Below are 22,801 nucleotides of genomic sequence, written 5' to 3'. Positions count from 1 at the left end.
ACTATTATAAATTTATTATCCCTTGCGAGTCTGGCTTCCGATCAATGAGCGAGATCGCTGATGGAGAGATAAAAGCGTTTTTGTTTTCATAATGTTAGCCAATTATTTGTATATGTAAAGTTAAAGATTTAGTTTAAGAATTAATTTTTACTTACACAATTTCTTTTTAACATGAATAAGTTTTTAGCCTAAGCAGAAGTTCATTTAGATAACAAATGGATTATTAAATTATGTTACTAGAATATATAGTCAAAGTAAAAAAATGTTTGTATACATAGTATATTTATTGTATTATTTTCACATATATAAAATCCTTGCATGTTTTTAAAAAGCAATATAAAAACTTTAAATATACATCAAGTAATTATTAACTTTGAATACCGATGCAATCATAATTTACACTTTTTATACATTATGAAATTATTAATTATTAAAAAAAATATATTTCATCAACGTTGACAAGCGAATTAAACGTTATGCACTAATGACTCGCGATTCGCTTAAGAACCTGTTTCCGATTTTGTTTTGGAAAACCCAAATTTAACCTTCAATGTATTTTATTTGAGCAACAACGAATACATTTACATTTATATTTTTACTTTATGACACTAAGGTTGAAAATAATTTAATCCCCCCAAATGTCCACGATCTCTCTGTCGCTGTTTCGCCAATCGCTCGTCTTCTTTCCCATCCATTCCCAACCCCAGTCTTTCTATCAATTTTTCACCCTTGATACCATTGAGTTCTTCCCATTGTTTTCTTCGTTTCATTCCTATCTCCGGATCAAAAGGCCAACTAGTTTTCTCGTGAAGCACAGGTAAGCCCGCTATATTTGTTTGTACAAATCCTCGAATAAATTCTAATTGACAATTAACGAGGTTCAAATTGTAAACAATCAAGAGCACCAAAATCTGAAATGAAACAATAAAAATCTAAGGATACGCGACCTTGTAGAAGAATTATAATAGGTAAAATGTAATATTATTTGTAGTATATTCGCATTTGCGTCACTATTTTTCCGGCTAAGCTTTTTGCGGTTTTATAAGTTTGCATAATGTAAGAAAAATAGTATATTTGTTACTTTGCATAAGTATTTTTTGTTAAATCTGTTTCTTTGATGGTAGGATCACGTGCAGATTACTTCCATTATGTGAAACTATAAAATGTAATCACTTTATTCTCAATCTATTGCAAAAAATTGTTCGATGATTATTGCGCACAGCAAAAATTTTAAATAGCAATAATTTTGATTATAAATAATCAATATACACATATATCTATATTTAAGAATACGGCAACATATTTAAAACAAAATGTCTGTGTATGTAACCGATGTTAATATGATTTTAATTTAAAAATATCATGTTTTAAAAATATTTTACAATTATTTATTTATTTATTTTCAACCGCCAGTGCACACAAACATCATGCTCATAATCGGTCACCCTGAGGGGCAGTACCGGTATATGTAAGTACACAGTGTATTACTGTTTTTTTTTTGTCAACGATATACGTTGTCGAGATTATTATCTTATCATCCATTTTACTACTGTTTTATTTATTATGATGTTGCCTAGCTCTATGTGTATTTTTAATATAATCCATATTGTAATATTTATTAAAAAAAATATTTGCTTCGTATTTGTTTTAGTGTACTGATTCTTATGAAAAAATAGAGTGTAGATTTTGACTATTTACTTCGTGCAAGTCATTCTTATTTTAACAAAGAAATAATCAGATGAAATCGACTATTCATATTAAATACTTATATATTAATAAGCCGAGATTAAATTACTAATACATTACATATAATTCTTGCAATATATATGCTACTAATGACATATTTATATATTAGAAAATGGGGTATAAATATATAGGAAGATTTTGCCAAGAAATCGTATTTTTTTATTATAAATTTTAGTAACGATATGCAAACAATATACGTGGTTATACTATTATAACATTCAGGATTTTGGTCATCGGAAAAACGAGGTTGTGTCATTCGGATTTCAAGAGTCCTAAACCCTAAAATTAATTGTCTGTTGAAACATAACTATATCAGTTACAGTTAAGATTAATATGTTTTCAGGATTTGAAATGAAAAATTTAACTAACCGAAACGCTCGATATTTCAAAAAGATATTTCTATTAACACATACAAAATAATTAAAGTAGTGCTAAATTATTTTTTACATCATTTTCAACTACGACTCATGTTCAATTGACTGAAAATTAACAATAACTATTTTATAACAGGTCCCTTCATTAAGTTTCTCACGTTTTTCTGATTACATTGTAATAATTATAAAGAACTTCTCACCCATAATCCGAATTGTCACACTTATTCATATATGCAAACTTTTTAATTTTAAGCAACACTGATTAAATAATTAGTTTGTATAACTTCACACAAAAATGGGTGAATTCATAACTTTCAGCACGGATCCACAATTTTTATTCTCTATGTATAATCACTTATCTAATTTACAAATTGTTCGTTTGCGAAACATGTCTCGTGGTTAACTCACAATCGAGTTTCGTCTCATTTTGGCGAATTCGCCTCGTTCAAAATCCGGTTCCCAGGAATGGCAATGGTTGTTGTAATCGCAATGGTGTCTGCGGGACGACTGGCGTTCGCGTGCCAACCGTGTCGTAGCTCTGGCTTACTGCACTTACATCACAATTATCTACGTGCAAATGTGACTGCACAACTCATTGCTATTTCAAAATGATCGGCAGATACGTTACGCAAAATGTGACGGTGACCAAGATGTATAAACAATGATGCAAAAATATAGAAAACTTATAAATATTATGACATATCATTGTAACTAGACTTACTATATATAATCTTTATTTAAAAAAAAGATTTCTAAGCTTTCCCCCAAAACTAGGATAAACAATACATTTATGATTATATTTCAAACTGGGAGAGAATCAAATAAATAAATTGATACTAATATTTGATTTCAACCAATTGTACTTGCTGCTAAGAACTGCTTAAAGAAATGGACAATTTTTTTCATATAAATAGAAGCACTGTAGATCGATGTTCAATTTTTAGAACATTAGACCTTAAACTATTGATTCAATCATTTTATTGCTTTCAAGTTATACTGTCAGAAATAGTTTCAGCCTTTTTTTAACGATATAAACAAGATCTTGTAATGAGTAAAACCTCAACTTCATCCCGTTGTATGTCGTTTGCTATACAACAGAGATACGTTCCCAAAAAGATGGCCGTTTATTTTGATACAAAACAATTATGATCATATATAAAAAAAATGGAAATCGAAACTAAGCTTTAATGACTTATTGATGATGTGTTTTGAAAACAGTTCGACGATGTGTTTTGTAAGCAAGGGCTTTGAAATCAATACCTCACAATAACTATCTGAAAATCGATTCGACAACTCACCTTAGAATATCAATTAGATTATGTCATAAATTACATGTATTTATTTGGTCATTATAATTGTTGCGTTGTCAAATAAACCGCCCTTTAAATAAAATAGTGATTTTTATGACATATTCCTTACATTATGTTAGCTCTGTCAACTTTCAGAAAAATTTCTGAGACGCATTGTTTGTTTTTTAACAATTTGCAAACTTCAGAAAGCAGTTATTGAAAAGAAAATATAATAAAATGATGGTTTAAAAAAATAATCTATTAATTGAAGCTTGAAATCACATGTTAAAAAAATTGTAGGTACCAGCAATAAGGTTGCAACTATCGTTTTTTATCCATGTTTGTAATAGTTATAAAAAAAATTCTTTAGAAAGTGTTGTTTCGGAATTGAGACAACAACACTAAAAAACTTACTTTTGTAACACATATACATTGAAATAATATTTAGTTTATAATAAAGTAATTATTCGGATTCTCATAACGATGTAAATAAAATGTTATTACATATTAATTTCGCTACGCAGCCTGATAAACTTGTTGAGAACGTAATGTAGCGTGTCACTCTCTGCACGTCATCTGTTTCAAAAGTTGGTCACTCTAGCGATGAACATCGGCGAAATTTCACTTTCTACGCATTTTATCACAAGGGAAATGATGCATCGCCGATTGTACATGAAACATTGCACGAGTATAGCTCTAGACTCAGAACTTGTCCGATTGCGTGTGTGTGAGTCACAGGGTGTTTGATGAATGTTTTACATTTTGTTATTAATTAATTTTCTAATATTATTTTTGTGTAGCATTTATTTTTAAATAATAAATGAAGCAGATCGTATTTATGTCAGATTTTCAATGGACTGTTTTTTGTTGCAATTATGTTCAAACCTTTTTTATACCTGGATAGGGATGGTTTATTGACATGGAGCTGGCGGAAGGGATTATTTTTGTCTTACTTGTCGCATTGTGATAGTTTTACTAAAGTAATATCAATGGTTTTTCCATGGATCTTTAGAATTTGTAAACTTGGTATGTATATGGTGAATTTAGAATTTAAAATTTGATTAAATTAAATTAAATACTTTAGAAATTATGACGATTTTAAAATGTATTAAATACGTGAATGACAACCTCGAGTGCGTACTAATTTTACCTTTTTGTCACATAAAAATACCTTATCAGTTCACTAAAGTGATCGCATGAAGATGAAACAAAGATAAAGCAGTTTCCAGAATTTTGGTTTATTATATATCTTAGTGTAAGAATTATTTAAAAGCCAAGGTAGAGTATTAACTTAAAAATATTTTATTTAAATATAAATCACAACAACACAAATTATAAAAAATACATACATATATAATTAATATAAAAATTGCAGACAAATTAATCTATTCATCAAAGGAATCTTCTGAACTAGAGTCTGAATCTTCGTTTACACTAAACACTAAATTCATATTATTCATAATATCATCCATGGCAATATCGTTTATTTCATATTTTTTTTCAATTTTTATTGCATTTCGGCAGACATTACTCCATTCGTTGGCAGTTATAATATTTATTTTTTCTTCCACTAGTTTTTTGACCGAATCTATTGTCATCTCGACATTTCTAGAGCCCACATAGCCTTTAATAGAAGACCAAATTTTTTCTATGGGGTTGAGATCGGGGTGATATGGTGGCAGCCTTAATACATCGTGACCAAATTCACGAAAAATAGCATCTATTTCAAATTCTTTAAATTTGGACTTATGAATACATACCAATTTATACAGTTCGACCTTCAACATATTTTGTGAAAAGGGTATGCCTTTTCTCGAAAGCCACTCTATCATTTCAGCCTTTTTTGTGTTTGAGGTTGGAGACGGGTTTAGTTGCTTATTGTGATAAGGCGCATTATCAATTATCACCACCGATCTGGGCTCTAGATTTGGAATTAGCATCTCGGTTAACCATTTTTTATAATTTTTAAAGTTCATGTCGTCATGGTAGTCTCCCGTCTTTTGATGCGATTTATATATCAAACATGCGTTCGGTATAAATCCTGCCTCACTGCCAGCGTGTACAATAATAAAACGAGAACCTTTTGATACGGGCTTTCGAATACCGCTGTCCGATGAATCGCTCCAAGCCATGGATGAAACGTGTGTGGTGTGAATATATGTTTCGTCAGTGTATACAATAACTTTTCCTTCTTGTCTGTATCGTGCAATATTTTTTAAAAATACAATCCTTTTGTATACAACATCGCTTTTTTCTTTTAAATATGGGTAATTGTCACGCGTTTTTGCCCATTTAAATCCTAGATCATTGACAATTATTCTACCCAATGTCTTTTCCGATCCTATAAATGATATCGATTCCTTAACAACTGGGTAAATTTTGTTTACGGTTGGCAATTGTTTATGTGTTAAGTGGAAATTGTGTAAACATCTTCTAATCACTGATTTGTCAAAATCATCTACTACAATTTTTTTACTGCAAACCCTTGTTTTCTTCGGAGAAGTTATGGCCATCCCTATTCCGTTATTTTTAAAATCCCGAATGATTTTTTGTACCCGTTTGATAGATAACTTTGTCGCCTCGGCAACCTGTTTCATAACGGGCTCTACTACCTAAAAATACACACATTATTTAATATATAAATATTTTGTCTATATTATTATGTTATCAATAATTACCGATTTGCTAGTATCGTCCATATTTTTAAAATATGTATATACGTTTAAAACCATTTCTTTAGTTTGTCCCGATAATGCTCTTCCTTGTCCTAATTTACTGTATTCCGACATCTCAATACTTGATAAACACCGTGTACTCAACAGACGACAGCTTCGCTCTGTGCCAATGGCCTACTGACTCACACCCATTCTACCTAGCACCAACAGGCGCGTGTGGTGAAATATATTCCCTTTCGCTCGCTCGCGTGTTAAGGGACGAGAGTGTGTGAGCGATAAGGGGATACGGTCCGAATGCCCTATCTCTCACTCACTCTAGTCACTTAACACGCGAGCGAGCGATAGGGAAAGTATTTCGCCGCTACCGCTTGATCCTAAACCATCCCTATGTTATCGCCGTCCACTAAAAAGTCTTTACGTCAAAAATTATTTTACAGGGTCCAATCAGTGCAGATTAGTATACATATTTACTCACACTATTGCAATAGGACAAGTTACGTGTCTAGAGCTCTACCTACAACATGGAAAAACATCAATTCCAAGCCATAATTTTTTTTTAAAATCATTGATTTTATTAGAAATCTCCATTCGCACATAGTCGACTTTGACTGTGAAAGTTTTTTCTTTAATTCGGTACAAGACCTTGACATGAATATTGGCCTACGGCAATTTAGTTACACAAGATTTGGAGGTAAGTAGATTTGTTGATTATGGCTTGTATTTTTTACATAAATAAAACATATTAAATAAGCAGTGTCAAACTTGGCAAATGTTGCATAATTAAAATTAAATATGCAATAGAATGACAACTTTTGTAATATGTATAGAAAATTATTTGTAAATGAAACGCTTTAATCAGGGCAATTAATAAGGCAGGTGCAACAAGTGCATAGGCACAGGTGTCAGTCCTTAGAGGAGCTCAAATACTTTTTCATACGTTGCATAACAGTTTAAGAAATAATTAATACATAATTTATCAATAACGATTTACACTATCTATCGTAATTATTTTTGCTATAAAAAACAAAGGGTCGTAATTCAGAGGGGGAGTGGCAAAAGTTGACCAATCATTGGTCGTCTTTTAATATTTCGATTTCATTAAAATTTATATTTAATTAAATGATATGCATTTTTATAATCAAGTTGAAGGGGGAGGCATATGCCCCCAAATGATGTTCATGTTTACCATTCACGTCAAAAGCAATAAAATCGCGCCGTCGCTATGGAAACGCTCGGTTATCAAGCGTTCATATTAATACTTTTTATAACAATAATACGACTTACAATAAGTGAGAATCGAATGAAGCACATCTAAACCGAATTTTGGCCAATAGAAGAGCGAAAAAAACAAGTATCCCTTTGCAGAAGTCAAAAATTCACGTCAAAAGCAATAAAATCGTGCCGGCACCCTCGTAGTGGGAACGCTCGTTACTATGCGTTCCCACTGCAACGGTGCCGACACGATTTTATTGCTTTTGACGTGAATTTTTGACTTCTGAAAAGTGATAATTGTTTTTACGCCCTCCTATTGACCAAAATTCGGTTTGGATACACTTTGAGCAATATTCTCATGTCATAAGTCTGTAGCAATAATAGCTATCATATATATAAAACATAATGTAATATTAAAATGCAGATAAACTATGGAGCAATATGCGAGATGCGACGTCTGTCTGTAGTTCTTCTTCCGCTTATTTTGCCCCGAAAGCTGAGTTAGCCAATTTTATATTTTAAAGCTCTAAACTATAATTAGGTTTAGAATTTTCATTAGGTTAAGTTGGATTTGGTTAATTCGTGTAAGGTTAGGTTTGAGTTTGAACAGTAAATGTACGTTTCGCAATTTACCCTAATATAAATATACATCTGCTGGTGAAAATGTATTTGAACCTCACTATTGAAAATATAACTTATAATAACCGAAAAATACACATTCACTGTAACATTAATACATTGCATATAAAAAAATAATAATAGTATGTAAATGTTGATATTTCTACGTTATAATTTATTTAGATAATATAGCTAATTGTTTATAGACTAAAGAAATTTAATCAAAACATATATGTATATACAACATATAATAAACACAAACAGATTATAAAAACCTATAATTTATTTCTTAATGCAAGAAGGTGTTTCTTTATTCCATTGCTTCCACACGATACATTTTTATTTCTGCAGATTGTCCTAAGAATATTATTATAAAAATTCACACCTCCGTACAATTGTCCCCTGGCCGTACACGTTTTCTTATACCCATATATCCTTAAATTTTCACAATTTCTATTATTAAATTTATGTACGTCTTTTTTTCTTATTAAGATACTCTGGTAACATATTATTTTCTACCTTATTGAAGGTGGCCCAAAAGTCGCGAACTGCTTTGTTACCACTAAGCAATACATTATACACGATGAAACAGTAAATATTGTTTATGAAAGACCACCCGGGGGTAATTCTCATTCTTCATTAGAGGGGCGTCTATAGAGATGAGGATTTTGACCACATGGCCTAAGTAGTCTAAATACATTTGTCTAAGCTTTTTTGAGAGAAAGTATAAAATATTTGCTACTTACCCACTTCGATACATCAGCTCTTCAATGACTTAACTTCTACGACTGCTATACTTTGAACTCAACAGTCTGCTCCAATCATTCCATTCTTCTGCATTCGACAACGCCGCCAGATACTGACACCTGATTTACATATGTATGTATATTAATATATACAATAACTAATATAATAAGTGTACAAATTATCGAGTCAGAATTATTTTAGATCTATTGTAGAAACATTAGTTATATTAATTTTTTGGCATTGAGTATTATAACCTCTATATTAGTATCGTACCCATTAAAAATATCAGATAGTAAATAAGCATAGTATAAATTTAATACAAGTTAATAGATAGTTTAAAAAGCAGTAATCTTTTTTTAAATTGTTTTTATGTGACCACCCTGTAAGTAATTATACTGTAAAAGATACAACATATTACACTATCGATGTTCTTACACACATGCATAAAAACAACCTTATTTGAGCAACTTTGCAGAGTAGCGATATGACATTAAAATTTCCCTTCCGGCGCAATTAACGTCTCCGAGTGGTCCAAGGATGTATGATTCACTAGGGAGCGAGATATTTTAAATTTCAAGTTCAAGATATTTCTTAAGATCTTTGTTTATCTACTGATAGTAGTGTCACCCCCAGTTATGTAGTACTCTAAAATCGCCATTGTTCGTTCCAAGAGAATTAGCATAATATTTTCTGTAGAGAGTTGTTGCGCCTAATTTGAGCGAGATGAGTCTGTTACAGTTCTCACACCGTTTAGGAACTTAATAGTCCATTTGTACCCTTGCTGAAGTAACATGCATCTCCATACTGAACTTTACATTCCTTTACTATAAAAAATAAAGAGCAGTGTTGCAAGCACCGTGATTCATATAATTAACAAGAACAAAGTAATACTTAACATTCAGTTTGAAAAACTAGCGAATGCACAATATGTTTTGATATTAAAGGTCACATTCATAGTTTCCGTATTATTTAAAATACTAGTATCGGCGTTTTTAAAATGCCATTGATTACTCGAATTCTAGCAGGCCAGATAAAACATGAATAGCGAGTGACATGAAAGCGGTTATCAGTTAAATAACAGAATGTATCTAATCATTCGAATGAGATTGAAAGTCATTGACGTAGTAAAATGGAAAAAATATACAAAATGTATCTAATAGCATTAATAAACATCCACAAAAATTTGACTAGAATTCAACCAGCAGTATTATTATTAAGAACAATTATATATAAGATTTTCTAATGCTATCAATATTATTCGTAAGAAGTCAATGATTATATTCAGTACTTAAATATTTTTAATGTATAAAATTTAATATAATATAATAAACACGAAGATATAAAAATATTTTAAAAATAATTACATACACTTGGTTTTCTTTTTATGCGGTAGATACGTTCCACAGGAAAACGCATAAAAATAAATCGCACAAAAAAAGACTAGACACGTATAAAAATAAAGGATACGTTCCATAATTTTTTAAAACCGCACAAAACTAAATCAACGAGTTACAATATACCGAAAATCGCATAAAAAAAGGTTTATTAAATTTCAGAAAAATAATTAGTCTTACCATATTCTTTCTGAAATGTTTATTCATAATTTTATAAAAACGTTAACAATCATAGACAAGTTTATTAAATTTGAGAAAAATATAATCTTAACATATTCCTTCTAAATTTATACGGAAAAATTTTACAAAAAAAAATACAGAAAATTTTTATATAAGTTAATCTTTCTTCACATTTTTTCTTTATAATTATCGTCGCTATATGGGAGTGTTCGGCATAATTTGCGAACTGGGTCGAAATCACTTTCATCACTAAAAGAGATAGTCAGCATATCAGATCTATGTCCTGAAGATAATGATTCTTTACAAGTAAAATTAGTCTCAACTTCGCATGTTGATTTTTTCCCTTTGACAATATAATCAGTGATTAAACTTTGCGATGGCTTTGCTAATCTTTTGTACAATTCCTGATATCCAGAAATGCAATTCTGAAGCTCGCGTTGAAACTTGAATGTTCGTTCAGAATTATCATCTTTTTCGATGAAATGGTTTGCCAATTTACTGGAAAGTTGAAGAACTTCTCGAATTACACTTGCAATGAGTGTGACTGAAGTTTCATCTTCTTCCGATTAATTTTAGTTTTCTTGTTCTTCAATGATATCATTATCATTCATGACAGTAATTCATCTAAATCGTTTTGGGTATATGTTTCAAAACCTTCTCCACCAATTTCACGTGCTAAAGAAATTTTTTCAGCTAAAACGATACATCCGGAGACAAAATTCTCTGAAGTTCTTACCCTTTTAACATGTCAAAATGGTCTAAAATAGTTATTTAAAAAAAAATGCTTCTTGAAATAAAAACCGCATAAAAATAGTACGCATAAAAAGAGGACCGAGTGTACCTATATTAGGCAGTCAACGATTTGTGATTATTCTTAAAGGTCATCTGTTCATCGAACCATGAATTGTTTGAAGGTGATTTTTAATTGAATTTCTTTTATATAATTTCAATACAATCACTGAATTATTTGAGTCATTCAGTTTTAAATAACATAATATAGATAAATACAGACAAGATAACTGTAGCATGAGTTTAATATAGGACTAAGATTTAAATCACATTGTATGCTTTTTTGCTATATTATTTATTATCAATAAAAAAGATAAATATATATTCTGCAGTTGTTCATTTATGATACATACATATATTTATAATACATATACAATAAAGGCATTTCATTTTATATAAATATACTAACATCTTCAAGGCCATCAATCTTTGAGAATAAATTCAACACAAGCATCTCAATACTATTACTCACTACTCAATGCCAAACAATAATTTACCGAAACAATTTTTAATATTATTAAGTTAATACATATACAATAATAAACACCAATATTATCATAATATATATATTTTTTAAATGAACAAGCAATACACTCACCATTATATTTTTAAAATATTATATGTATATAGAATAAAAATTAAAAATGTTTTTCATTAATAAATAAAATATCCAAAAATCTTGAGTGTTATTATCTCTACTATAGTTAACTTTGTATACATATTCATGTATTATTAAACAATATTAAAAATGGCCAAATTTATCCATCCTGCCAGCAGGGATTGCATATATGTAATATATTTGTTACAATCTTGTTATAAGATAATAAAAATAGGTTCCACGAATATTTTTGGAATAATTGTAAATTTGTAGAATATATCAGAAATTATATAAATATTATATTCTACAAACTTATAATATTGAAACTGATAAGTCTTAATTAAATAAAGCTTTATATTTGATTGTTTAAGGTAATCTCTAAATTGCAATTTTAAATCTAGTATTTTTTTGAAAACAACACAAAAAAATAAACATTCGAAAGTTAAGCTTTAAGAACATTTCCGTCACGAGATTGAGACTCTTGTGAACATATTTCACAAAAATAAATACATTATATACAAAAATAAAATAAAGTATGTATTGCAATTATTAAACTGCTCCGTATCTCCTCAAATCAGATATTGAATGACCGGCTCCGAGCGCGTGCACCAATCTCTCTCCTCTGTAGCCATATTTTTGTTGGAAGTATCCTTTTAAACGGTCTGATTGATATGGATCGAACGGTATTTGGATCACTTTCGTGTAACGTGAATCGCCGACTAGTAGAATCTTGCCGATCTTTAAGTATTTGCCGATGTTCAAGAAATCCAGAGCTTTAAGTGGGATGTGCGATACGGACAGTTGTATTAAGCAGAGTAGAAGCAAAACCTATAAATAATAACAATCACCATATAAATAACGATAAAATAAACAAAAATATATTACTTAATAGACTGACGTTAAAAAATAACTTCATTTTGAGTACGATCGAATCGACTGTTTCGTGACACCAAAGAAAACTGAATGAATCAATTGTGTGAAAGTTAATCATACTATAACCCATATTGTGATGCTATTTAGTATTCTGTGGAGTGTATGTGTGACACTTGGAATAGCAATTAAAAGTTTTGTAATACAATGTTCGAAAGGTTATGTAACAACAGGACATATAGAAAGTGTTTTCGTATGCTGACAAAATTTTGGCCCTTATTGTTATGAAATGATAAATATAATTGCTATAAAATGTAGTTATTGGGCAAATTACACGTCCACTAGATTCCAAATGATAAAAATTAAGCTTGACATAAACCACGGCTCAAATGAAGCAAAAACTATATTCTTGAAGAATGAGATTATTCTCTAAAAGATCATTTTTCGAGATCTTTTAGGTATAACCAGTATATTAAATTATTTTCAAAACCTCATGAAATTCTCTCAAATCTAAATCACTTAAAAAAAATTATTGATACAACATATTTAAAACTAAACAGGTTGCTTAAAACATGTTTTTGCCGATTTTTAACTCTTTCGTAAAATCACTATTAACTTTAAAAGCAGTCACTATAAATTCATATATTTTTTTAGTTATGTTAAAAAAATCAATAATTGTTAATTTCGCATTTCTAAAATTGCATTTTTTTTGACAGTTTTACAAGTGAAAATAAAATTAAAGAACTAGGAAACAAATTAAGTGTTCAACCTCTTAACCAGGCAGTTTCTTATTACGTGATTGAAAATAGTTGATTCTGAATGGATAGTTAAATTTGTCAAATCAAATTTCATGAATATTTAAAAGTTAAATTTTCCCGTCATAAAATAAACAGAACGCAAAGCGGATAATTAAAAAATTCGCCACAGAACGGTCACGCACTGGCTCTTATGATGATATAATATAAAGAATGACAAAATTTGTCCTTCCTGTTAAAAACACTTTTTGCGTCATGCCCTTTATGCACGAAATATATATATGACGCCTTTAGGCGTCATGCCCTGTTAAGAGGGTAAGGATAGTCTTATAAATGACCCACAAGTTCGTTAGCTGCCTGTAATGTGTTAACAGTAAACTAATGGATTGTTTTTTTCTTTTAGCGCTTATTTCACACAACACAAAATTAAAAGTAAAAATTCATTTTTTTCAATTGAAAGAATTATTAAAAAAAATAGTTTTAAGTTTTGACTTTGGAAGTATTGGTACATCTGTTCAAATTGTTTTGTAAATGATTTCAATCTGTGGGTCATGTAAAATCAAAATTAATACCAAATTAACATATATTTATAAAAAATATTTAAAAACTGTTACAAATAAATTTAATAGCATCTTAAACTTGTCATAGGTGGGATATAACAGTTAAAGTGGATCAAATTAATTTCATTAGATAATTTATAGCTTTATCACACAACAAAAAAATATGTCATTTTACGATCCTCATGTTTGTAGAATAATATTTGTAGAAAATGTAGAAATAAGACTTGTTGATATAGTTCAAGAGAAAAAAATCAAGTCGTATTATCTTTTTTCATATAATCCAAAACCTTTTAAAATTTAAACAAAAAAATATGTAAAAAAAGTAAAGCTATAAAATTAATGTATGATACACTTTTTTATACTAATCTCAAAAAAAATATTAGCCATCAAATAATAAATAAAATATTATAAAAATATTTCCCGAAACCGCACTAGCTCACTAATCTTGTGTATCGGTGACTACGATACAAGCAACTCTATATTTAATTACAAGCACGTATTGTTTTAGAGAATCATTTCATTTCTTGTTTTTTTTTTCCTATATTTTTTGTCATTTGTTGGCCATTCACGCACAGGCACATCCGACAAATCTGCTCGTCACTGGTGCCCGGTGGACAAATCCGATTGTGTGTGGTGAGAAAAGACACAGATTTGTCTGTTCGTCATCTGCCCACTGTCCGTGCTCAAAACGAACAGATCGGACACGGACAGGCAGATCTGAGCACTCGCACCCAATGGTTAACAATATTTTTTGTTAAAATTTGTCCCCTAAGTAGTTCTATGAGCCGGGCCGGTAAAAGTCTAAAATAAGATTTTGGTGATGAGGTTTTATTACTTTATGACAAATTTTTGCTCTTTGAAAGAGTCATTGGACAACCGTTTGAAATGGACCCGTAAAAAATACTTATGTCCGAGTTCAGTTTGTCCTGGTGTCCGTCGGACATATCCGTGCGTGCTTAGCTTTTCGCTTAAATTGTAAGTTTTTTTTATTTTTTACCCTTAAATGGATGGATGACCATTGGCAAACGTAACAAGTAAAAACTAAATGACTGACATGTAGTACAATTACATGTTTATAAATGTCTAGTACCAAGCTATATATAATAGAAGGGTTTTATAGCAAGTCATATGTAATCAGCAAATATAATGAAGTGGTTGAAGGATATTTTTTACGGGTCAAAGTAATGTTAACATTTTAACAATGCCAGTAACTACCGCCACTGAAATGTTTCAGCACTTGCAATATTGTTCGGCAAAAAAACAGAACAATCAAAAAATATGAAACATCAAGAATAATTTATAAAAAGGTTAAGATCAAGATAAAAAAAAAGAGCATTAGAAAGATAAAGAAACCAATCAAAGAAATGCTTTAAGTTTTAAATAATTTTGTCAGAATCTGATTAAATATACATGTAGTTTGTCTCCTTTATTCCTTTACTTGACAAACCTTTTGAGACTACTATCTAAATATCCATGTATTACATAATAAAAATGTTAGAATTTTTTTTCATTTTTATTATGTAATACATGGATATTTAGATAGAAGTCTCAAAAGGTTTGTCAAGAATAAGGTTAAAGGACACAAACTACACTTTAATTTAATCTGATTCTGACAAAATTATTTAAAACAAGCAAGCGCAGGGTTAAATGATATTATAGTTGTTTTTTTTTTAATTATTTTTCCTTATACTATCATTCACTTATAAATGATTTAATCATTTGGAAATCATTGGAATAACTGTTACTTTTAGAAGATATTATACAGAACAATCTTAACTATAAAACACAGTCTGTTTGCTGAAATAATGTAAAATAATAAAAATGTGTCATAAAATTTAGTGTAAAAGTCTAGGTTATGTCATCTCAATCATGGTCTTTATAGAGCATTGAAATATTAATGTCATGACAAGACTTTTTAGTGCATAACATATGTATATTTTACTAGGGTATATTAAGTCAGGTTATAAACATATTTTTTAAATTTTGCGCGAATTTATGTTAACATCATGATTTACAAGCTACTGTGTCAACCCACTTGATATTAAAAATACTACTTCCTTGATGGTTAAGGCCTTGATAATAAAACGTATAATAAACCTAAATTGGTCAATGAATAGAGACAGAATGTATGAAGTAACTGCAATACTTTCATTTATATTTTAACAACGTATAATCCTGTTCAGCGAACGTTTTGAAATTATTGTTTTATTTTAATGCAATTTACTCTTGCATCCATCTAAGCGGCAAGGTTGTTCCAAAAACTATGCATTTTAAATTAGTTGAATGTTTTTTTATATAAATATTAAAATATCCAATTACCCATAATTTTATTTAATGAAATTTGAATGCATCTAATGTGTTCTATGCTTACAATAATACACACAATATATATATAAATCTTATATTTATGCATTATACAAAAAGATATTTGTAAACTTTTATTGCCAAATGGATTGAATCAGAAAAATTACCCCATAATCGGGATTCTGCACTCAATATATATTTGTTTTTTAATAAAAACTACACAATTTGATATCTTTTTAACTCATGATTGACTACAATTCAACTGAAAATTACCATAAACCAATATTATTTTATATTGCTAAAGACAGTCGTGTTACTAAAGTTATTATACAAGTAAAGATACTTTTTAAATACAACTAAATAATATTGATATTATTATGTGACTTGCACGCTTCTTCACATATATTTTATTTTAATAAAAGTGTAATAACCTTATGTTGACCACATTTTAAGTGCTTTTAAATCTTCGTCATCATCTTTGACCTCTTCGGCTTCTATAGATAAAAAAAACACATATTTTTTATTATAAATATATTTTATATTAATATATAAATTATAGAAATACTTACTCTTGGTACGAGGTTTAACCGCTGGGGCCAATTCTCCAGTCGGCACTTCTGGTAATTCATCGGTTTCTCCAACACCGAGTAACTCTTTATCGAGTTCCTCCTGAAAACACATTAAAATTGATTCACACCATACTTTTATATTAAAAAAATACTTGAATAATAATTTTACTTGTTCTAATTCCTCTAATTCCCTTTCTAATTCCTCTTCGTCGACGTCCTGTCCGAACGCTACTGGATTGCTGATGGCGTCGCTAATTTCTTTGGCTACATCTTGCTGTTCAGCTATGTCGTCCATCATATCGTGAACTTGATCGACGTCCCTATAATATATAATAACAATAGTTATACATATAATGATATATAATAAAAAATATTAAATGAAATAATTACATATGCTTGTGAGCAGCTTTGAGAGCATCTGCTGCATTTTTCATGGTGGTTAAGACAGCCGTATTCGTATTGGCCGACTCGAGAGCTTCTCGTTGCATTTCAATTGTACTAAGGGTTCCATCTATTTGCTGTAATTGTTTCTCGTACCTCTTCTTTCTCTTCAATGCTTGGATTGCAGCTGAAATTTGATGGGTTCAGGATTAATAATAGATTAATTATGTTAAGTCATAAGTGTAGAACAAAGAAAAAAACAAGTTACTCAAGAGATTCATTTCTATTATTTTAACTTCAGCCTTACATTTAGAGGATCTTTAGATAAATTATTTACCAAAAATAATAGTAACTTTAATAGTAAAATAGGCAATAAGAAATCCATACAAAATGCATTATTTGGGAAAAATATCCAGCAAGAAATCATCTCATTGATCATCAAAGCTACCAAGGACACGGTGAAAAATGTTATGTTTTTTTCTATAATTGTGGACTGTATGCAGGATGAAAGTAATAAGGAACAAATGTTGATTTTTGTGCAATATATGCACATTAAAAAAGAATCCTAAGTTTGCAACTCAAGAGTGTAAATTAAGGAAAGTTTCATAGAATTCATAAATATTGAGAACACAATTGGAACGAAAATGACATAAGTAATTTTGAATTATTTGAGCCAATATGGTTTATCCATCGAATATCTTCATAATCAAGTCTACGACAACGGAACCAATATGCGAGGTATAAGAAACAGTGTACATCTTATATTGCAAATATTAATCCAAAAGCATGTTTCATTGTGTTTTAGAGGTAAAAATCTTTGCGCAATGGATGGAGATCTTGGGCTAAAACATCGCAAAAGAAAAATAAATTTTTGATGTGTTGTGCTCTACAGCAATTGTTTTGATTTAGAGATATGACTGATATAATTAGTCCTCGCGGTTTTGGGACAAACAGTCTACGTAAAAAATCACACATATTATAGCATTCATATATTTTTGAGTACTTGTACTTTTTATAGATAAACAAAACGCATCTATAATTTATATTAGTATAAAAAATAATAACCATCAGATTATTTCTTATCAAGTATTTTTTTATTACTTGTTTAGCCCTTTGAGTAGTGAGTTAATTTATACACATTTGTTAATTTATTAGTATACACTTGGAAATTTTTTGTTATGTTTATTTATTTTATACTTTTTAATTTATTTGTATTATTTTCTATACAAATCATTTGCATTATTATATTTTTTTAGTTCTATTCTTCATGCAAGTAGTATCGTAATACCATACTCTACATTTGACTAAATATACAAATCCATTCATTTCGATCATAATAATTTCATTATAACTACCTTTTAAATTTTATAATCTGTAAGCTTTTTCAATTTGACTATGCTTCGAGCTTATAAAATGATAAAATACACAGCCAATAACTTATTATGAAAGGCGTGTTAGTTCAAAGATTATAAAAAACGATAAAAAATTCACTCATCAAGATTACCGTATATCATATAGTGTAATCACTACAAATTTTAATACTTTCTATGAGATATTTCATCAAATGTATAACCAACAGAAAAAATTAAGCACTCAAATCTCTCAATGACATTGAATTTAGTTACAAAATAATTGTTATAAAATTTAGCGTTAAACTTTCACGTAGATAAAATGCTAGTGACAGATAAGCAAACGTCAGATGCGCCATTTTGAGGAATCGCGCAACAAAACACGAAGGTCAGACGCTCTCGACTAAGTACACGTTAGTTTGTTTTTAAGACGAATAATGGGAAATAGTGACGGGATACGCCTTACCTCGTTTATTTTTGGTGGCGTTCTTCTTGGCAGTCGAAATCTCGATGTCGATCTTCTTTTCGAGGAAGTCCTGTTTCTTGACGAGCATCTCCTCAGTCTCGCGCAGCTTCTGTATCGCTTCGCTAGTCGTCGGCGCCTTGTCCTTGTCTTTGCCACCGAACATTTTCGTTAGGAAGCTCATCTTGACGGCTGGTACTGGACGATGCGTCACCGACGGCTAGCGAAACGACGCACACGCTCACCAACCTAGGCGGTTGGGCGAAAGTGTTACCAACGCTGCGCAACGTGATTAGAACAAATACTTGTCTAATTGGAACTACTCACATTTTTACTAGCGAAACGCAGTTTTATTGCAAAATTACACTTAGTGTCTCATATATTATATACCAAAAAAGTACATAGTTAAATTCTTATTGAATAACAAATAATAATAAAAACATTTTGTTTAAGAAAAAGATATTTATATATATTTATTTAGCTTTAATTATGGCCAAAATTTGCCGGTACGCTTTTTCTCTTTGACTTCGGCGGGCTCTCGCAGCCGGTGCGGGCCCCGCGCACCGTCCACTCACTTGTATATTCATGTAACTTCTTTATCTCAATAAAAATACTACTGCAGCGAGTCAATCTGTATCTAATTACCACTCGTCACATTCCGTCGTCAAAACTTTACACATAAGTATTTTTGTAAATGAGAGTTATTTTATTTTATGACATGCATAAAATAAAACAATTTAGTTATTTATGAGGGAGGTTGGAGGTGCTTAAGTTGGTGGTCAATCATTAATATGCCACAATCATTTATTTTAGTTGGAAGTCGTCTGTATGACCACTACTGATATATTTATTCATATAAACATAAATATAAAAAAAAATCTATTTGAAGTTTCTGATAAAAGTCAAAGTACTGAATGTGACGTGGTGGAGGACAGCTCATTCTATTAGTGAGTCTCGATGGAAAGATAGTCTACCATTCACTCGCATAGCAATTTTAACCTAGTTATGTGCGTTGTAATCTAAAAGGGTTAGTCATTTAAAATTATTACTATATTATTTAAATATCTAAATTATTATTGTTGAAAATTAGCAGATATTTAATTTTTTATTGTTTCTATTATTATTTTAGGAAAAATAAATTGGGTTAATTATTTAATAACCCTACTTAATTTCTTAGTTTTCTGATAATACATATTATTAATAGTTATTTAACAAATGTTTTTTTATTAATAATAAAAAAAAGTCAGATATTATTAACAGATCTAGGTAAGAATTTATTTTGTATTTTAGCGAATTGTTTTTTGGCAATGGCCGTAATTTATTACGCTTAGATCGCTGTCACCGTCTTTCTTACATCTGACGTTTCTAATTGTATGTCAATTTCGATGGTGTACATTTTGAATATCTTTCTAAAAAATATACTTATTCTATTCCTCTTACAGATAAAAATGGAGCAACAAATACGGAGTCATCTAGAATTATTAGGATGTACATCGCCGCTTAAGATATCATTAGCATATCAAGTGTTTATAGAATTATTCGACGTTAAAGCAATGTACGATGTCAATTTGCACTATAACAAAGAATTAGAAATTCCATTTTTAACGGCGAAGGCGTCAAAGAACGCCGAAGCCCACATCTTTGTCCCTCAATCAACATTGGATACAATAACAATGGTGCAGATTGAAGAATTACAAAACAACCTCTGCGGCGAAGGCGAACATAAGACTGTCAATTTAGCATGCATGGAATCCGATTCGACGATTGTGTTTTATACGTTCACGAAAAACTTTCTCAATCCACAAAATCCTGAATATTTTATAAGACAAAAAACTCGAGAAGAGAGGAAGCAGTATTTAGAAAGTGAGATAAGAAAAAATAAAAATAAGCTGCTAGTCGACGCCTATAAACAAAGCATTGGTAAATAATTTAGTATGTTTGTAATGTGATAATTAAAAATATAAACAATTAAGAATTCTTTATAAACTTGTTTTATTATAAATCATATAAAAATACATTATTACAATAATAAATTACATGGAGTATTAAATAACTTAAGTGTAGCTAGAATTATTTTTAAGGCATACATGTAAATGTATCTACAATATACATCTTAATTGTAAGTTATTTTTATATAAACTATTTGAAAACGGGTCGTGCATATTTGATAACACTAAAATGCAATTACTGTTTTCAAACTTGGTAATTTCAAATTATTTTATCGTCACAAAGATTATTAGTAATATGAACAATATTTTTATTGTTTAGTTATTATTGCAGAGTGAGAAATAAGAGAAACTAATTCTCCATTTAAAAATATATTTACAAAAATATTTCTCAGTCTAACAGTAAACTTTATATGCGTAACATATTTTTATTAACTGTTACAATTTTGTAACACATCATTGTTACGTCGATAGCATATATTGAAAAAATAAATATTAATTTTCTTATTCATAACAGTTACAATAACTAAATAAATATATTTGATATAAATATAAATTAACAATACCATGGAAATCATATATGATAAATATATGATACTGACCTGAACATTTGGACAAGTAAATTTCGCAGTGGAGTTTATGAATATAATATATTGTAACTAATTAATAAAATAAGTACAGTTTTCTATATAAAATTGTGCAAAGACACATTTTCAAGCTACCATTTTTGGTAATAAGCTGTACATTATTTATTACTATAATATACACATAATGGAAAATATAATAGATACATTTTGTATATTATATCATAAATTGATCTCGCATTGGGAAAAAAGATCACACAATACATATATTTGCAAATCAGTCATTTCTACACTTTCATAGAAAATTGAAAATTTGATCTTTTAATTAAAAAAAACTGACTAATGTATAAGAATGACTGGCGACATTAAGCTAGGAACAGTAAATATAAAAACGTGAGAAGAAAAAAATATTAGGCTATTCAATCAGGCACGTATGTTTTTTTTAATACAATAAATTCACTAAGCTTTTATGATACGATATTGTGATCTTCCTTTTTCGTTTTTATACATCTTCCCCTATAGCAAATTTCTGTTTCGTGAGATATTTCAGTGGACTTTGACGTACTGATAACATTCATCGGATCCCAATATGCTAAACCAGGTGTAGTGTTTTCAACCGATTCAATTTTTGTAACAATGTCTTTTTGAACAACATCTTCATGAGAAGGCTCTTTTTCAACTATACTATCCACATGTTCAGGTTCTTCATCTTCCGCTTGTTTGGTTGTCATTTCTTCTGCTTCAGTAGCATATTCCGTTGGATTCTCCATTGGAATCTCAGTCGTGGTTGGAATAGCTAAAGCATCTTTTAATTCTTCCATCACAACTGTTTCTTTTTCGCTATCGTCTTCCAAATTTTGAACTAGTTTCTCTGATACAGCTTCATTATTGGAAAACAGCATTTCGTCACTTTCTTCTACTTTAGTTTCCGCACTATCGGTATCGTTCTTCTGATGATTTACAACTTCTTGTTGATCCTCTAATGAAGCTTCTTCATGAGACATAACCTTTTCACCGAACATATTCATCATTAGCATATCAGGAGATCCAGTTCCAAGATCCATATCAGCAAGGTTTTGAACCACTTCAGTGACCGATTCAATTTCAGGAGCAGTTGTTGGTGCTATTGTAGTTTCATCCTTCACATTTTCTGTAGTGATCACTACTTTTTCTGGTTCTTCTTTGATCTTATTGACTTCCTTTTTCAATTCATTATTTTTAGATACGATTGTTTCTTTTACAGTATCTTGGATTTTAAGAAGATCGTTGTTTGAATTGCCGTAATACTGAGATTCTGCCGTTTCAAAGTTATTTTTCTTAACTGGACGTATCTTCTTAACTTTACGCCACACGCCACGTCGTCTTGGTTGTCTTTCTGTCGTGCTAGTAGTGTACTGA

At 29.9% G+C, this 22,801-nt stretch overlaps 4 protein-coding genes and 1 long non-coding RNA gene across 5 annotated transcripts in view; 1 reads left to right on the top strand and 4 right to left on the bottom strand.

Annotated features, from left to right (window-relative positions):
- Positions 1-265: 265 nt before the first annotated feature.
- On the bottom strand, positions 266-2,680 carry LOC148233891 (uncharacterized). Its single transcript, XM_088188709.1, has 2 exons — positions 2,529-2,680; positions 266-911 (listed from the first exon to the last, which is right to left on the bottom strand). Exons 1-2 carry the CDS (start codon positions 2,544-2,546, stop codon positions 609-611), a joined length of 321 nt encoding a protein of 106 aa, XP_088044835.1. The 5' UTR covers positions 2,547-2,680; the 3' UTR covers positions 266-608.
- Positions 2,681-4,690: 2,010 nt separating this feature from the next.
- On the bottom strand, positions 4,691-6,598 carry LOC148233890 (uncharacterized). The gene is made up of 2 exons (XR_015810220.1): positions 6,088-6,598; positions 4,691-6,021 (listed from the first exon to the last, which is right to left on the bottom strand). It is a non-coding gene; the product is annotated as an uncharacterized LOC148233890 (long non-coding RNA).
- A 4,702-nt stretch (positions 6,599-11,300) lies between these two features.
- Positions 11,301-19,468, bottom strand: shrb (charged multivesicular body protein shrub). Its single transcript, XM_088188696.1, has 6 exons — positions 18,877-19,468; positions 17,071-17,248; positions 16,850-17,000; positions 16,681-16,780; positions 16,543-16,605; positions 11,301-12,450 (listed from the first exon to the last, which is right to left on the bottom strand). The coding sequence occupies exons 1-5, from the start codon at positions 19,055-19,057 to the stop codon at positions 16,544-16,546; spliced, it is 672 nt and encodes a 223-aa protein (XP_088044822.1). The 5' UTR covers positions 19,058-19,468; the 3' UTR covers positions 11,301-12,450; position 16,543.
- A 727-nt stretch (positions 19,469-20,195) lies between these two features.
- LOC148233888 (uncharacterized) lies at positions 20,196-20,859 on the top strand. Its single transcript, XM_088188552.1, has 2 exons — positions 20,196-20,244; positions 20,316-20,859. The coding sequence occupies exon 2, from the start codon at positions 20,322-20,324 to the stop codon at positions 20,799-20,801; it is 480 nt and encodes a 159-aa protein (XP_088044678.1). The 5' UTR covers positions 20,196-20,244; positions 20,316-20,321; the 3' UTR covers positions 20,802-20,859.
- LOC148233887 (uncharacterized) overlaps positions 20,848-22,801 on the bottom strand; it is a 42,789-nt gene continuing 40,835 nt past the window's right edge. The window contains exon 3 of the mRNA XM_088188551.1: positions 20,848-22,797. Coding sequence (XP_088044677.1) covers positions 21,871-22,797 — 927 coding nt within the window. The 3' untranslated portion in view covers positions 20,848-21,870. The remainder of the gene's footprint in view (positions 22,798-22,801) is intronic.

This window comes from Plectrocnemia conspersa, unplaced genomic scaffold (genome assembly GCF_051122295.1).
Source record: "Plectrocnemia conspersa isolate PC_06_02 unplaced genomic scaffold, ASM5112229v1 ptg000007l, whole genome shotgun sequence".
In the NCBI taxonomy this organism is placed as follows: Eukaryota; Metazoa; Arthropoda; class Insecta; order Trichoptera; family Polycentropodidae; genus Plectrocnemia; species Plectrocnemia conspersa.
The sequence above is the reverse complement of the archived record's forward strand: the minus strand, read 5'-3'. Positions and strand labels throughout refer to the sequence as shown.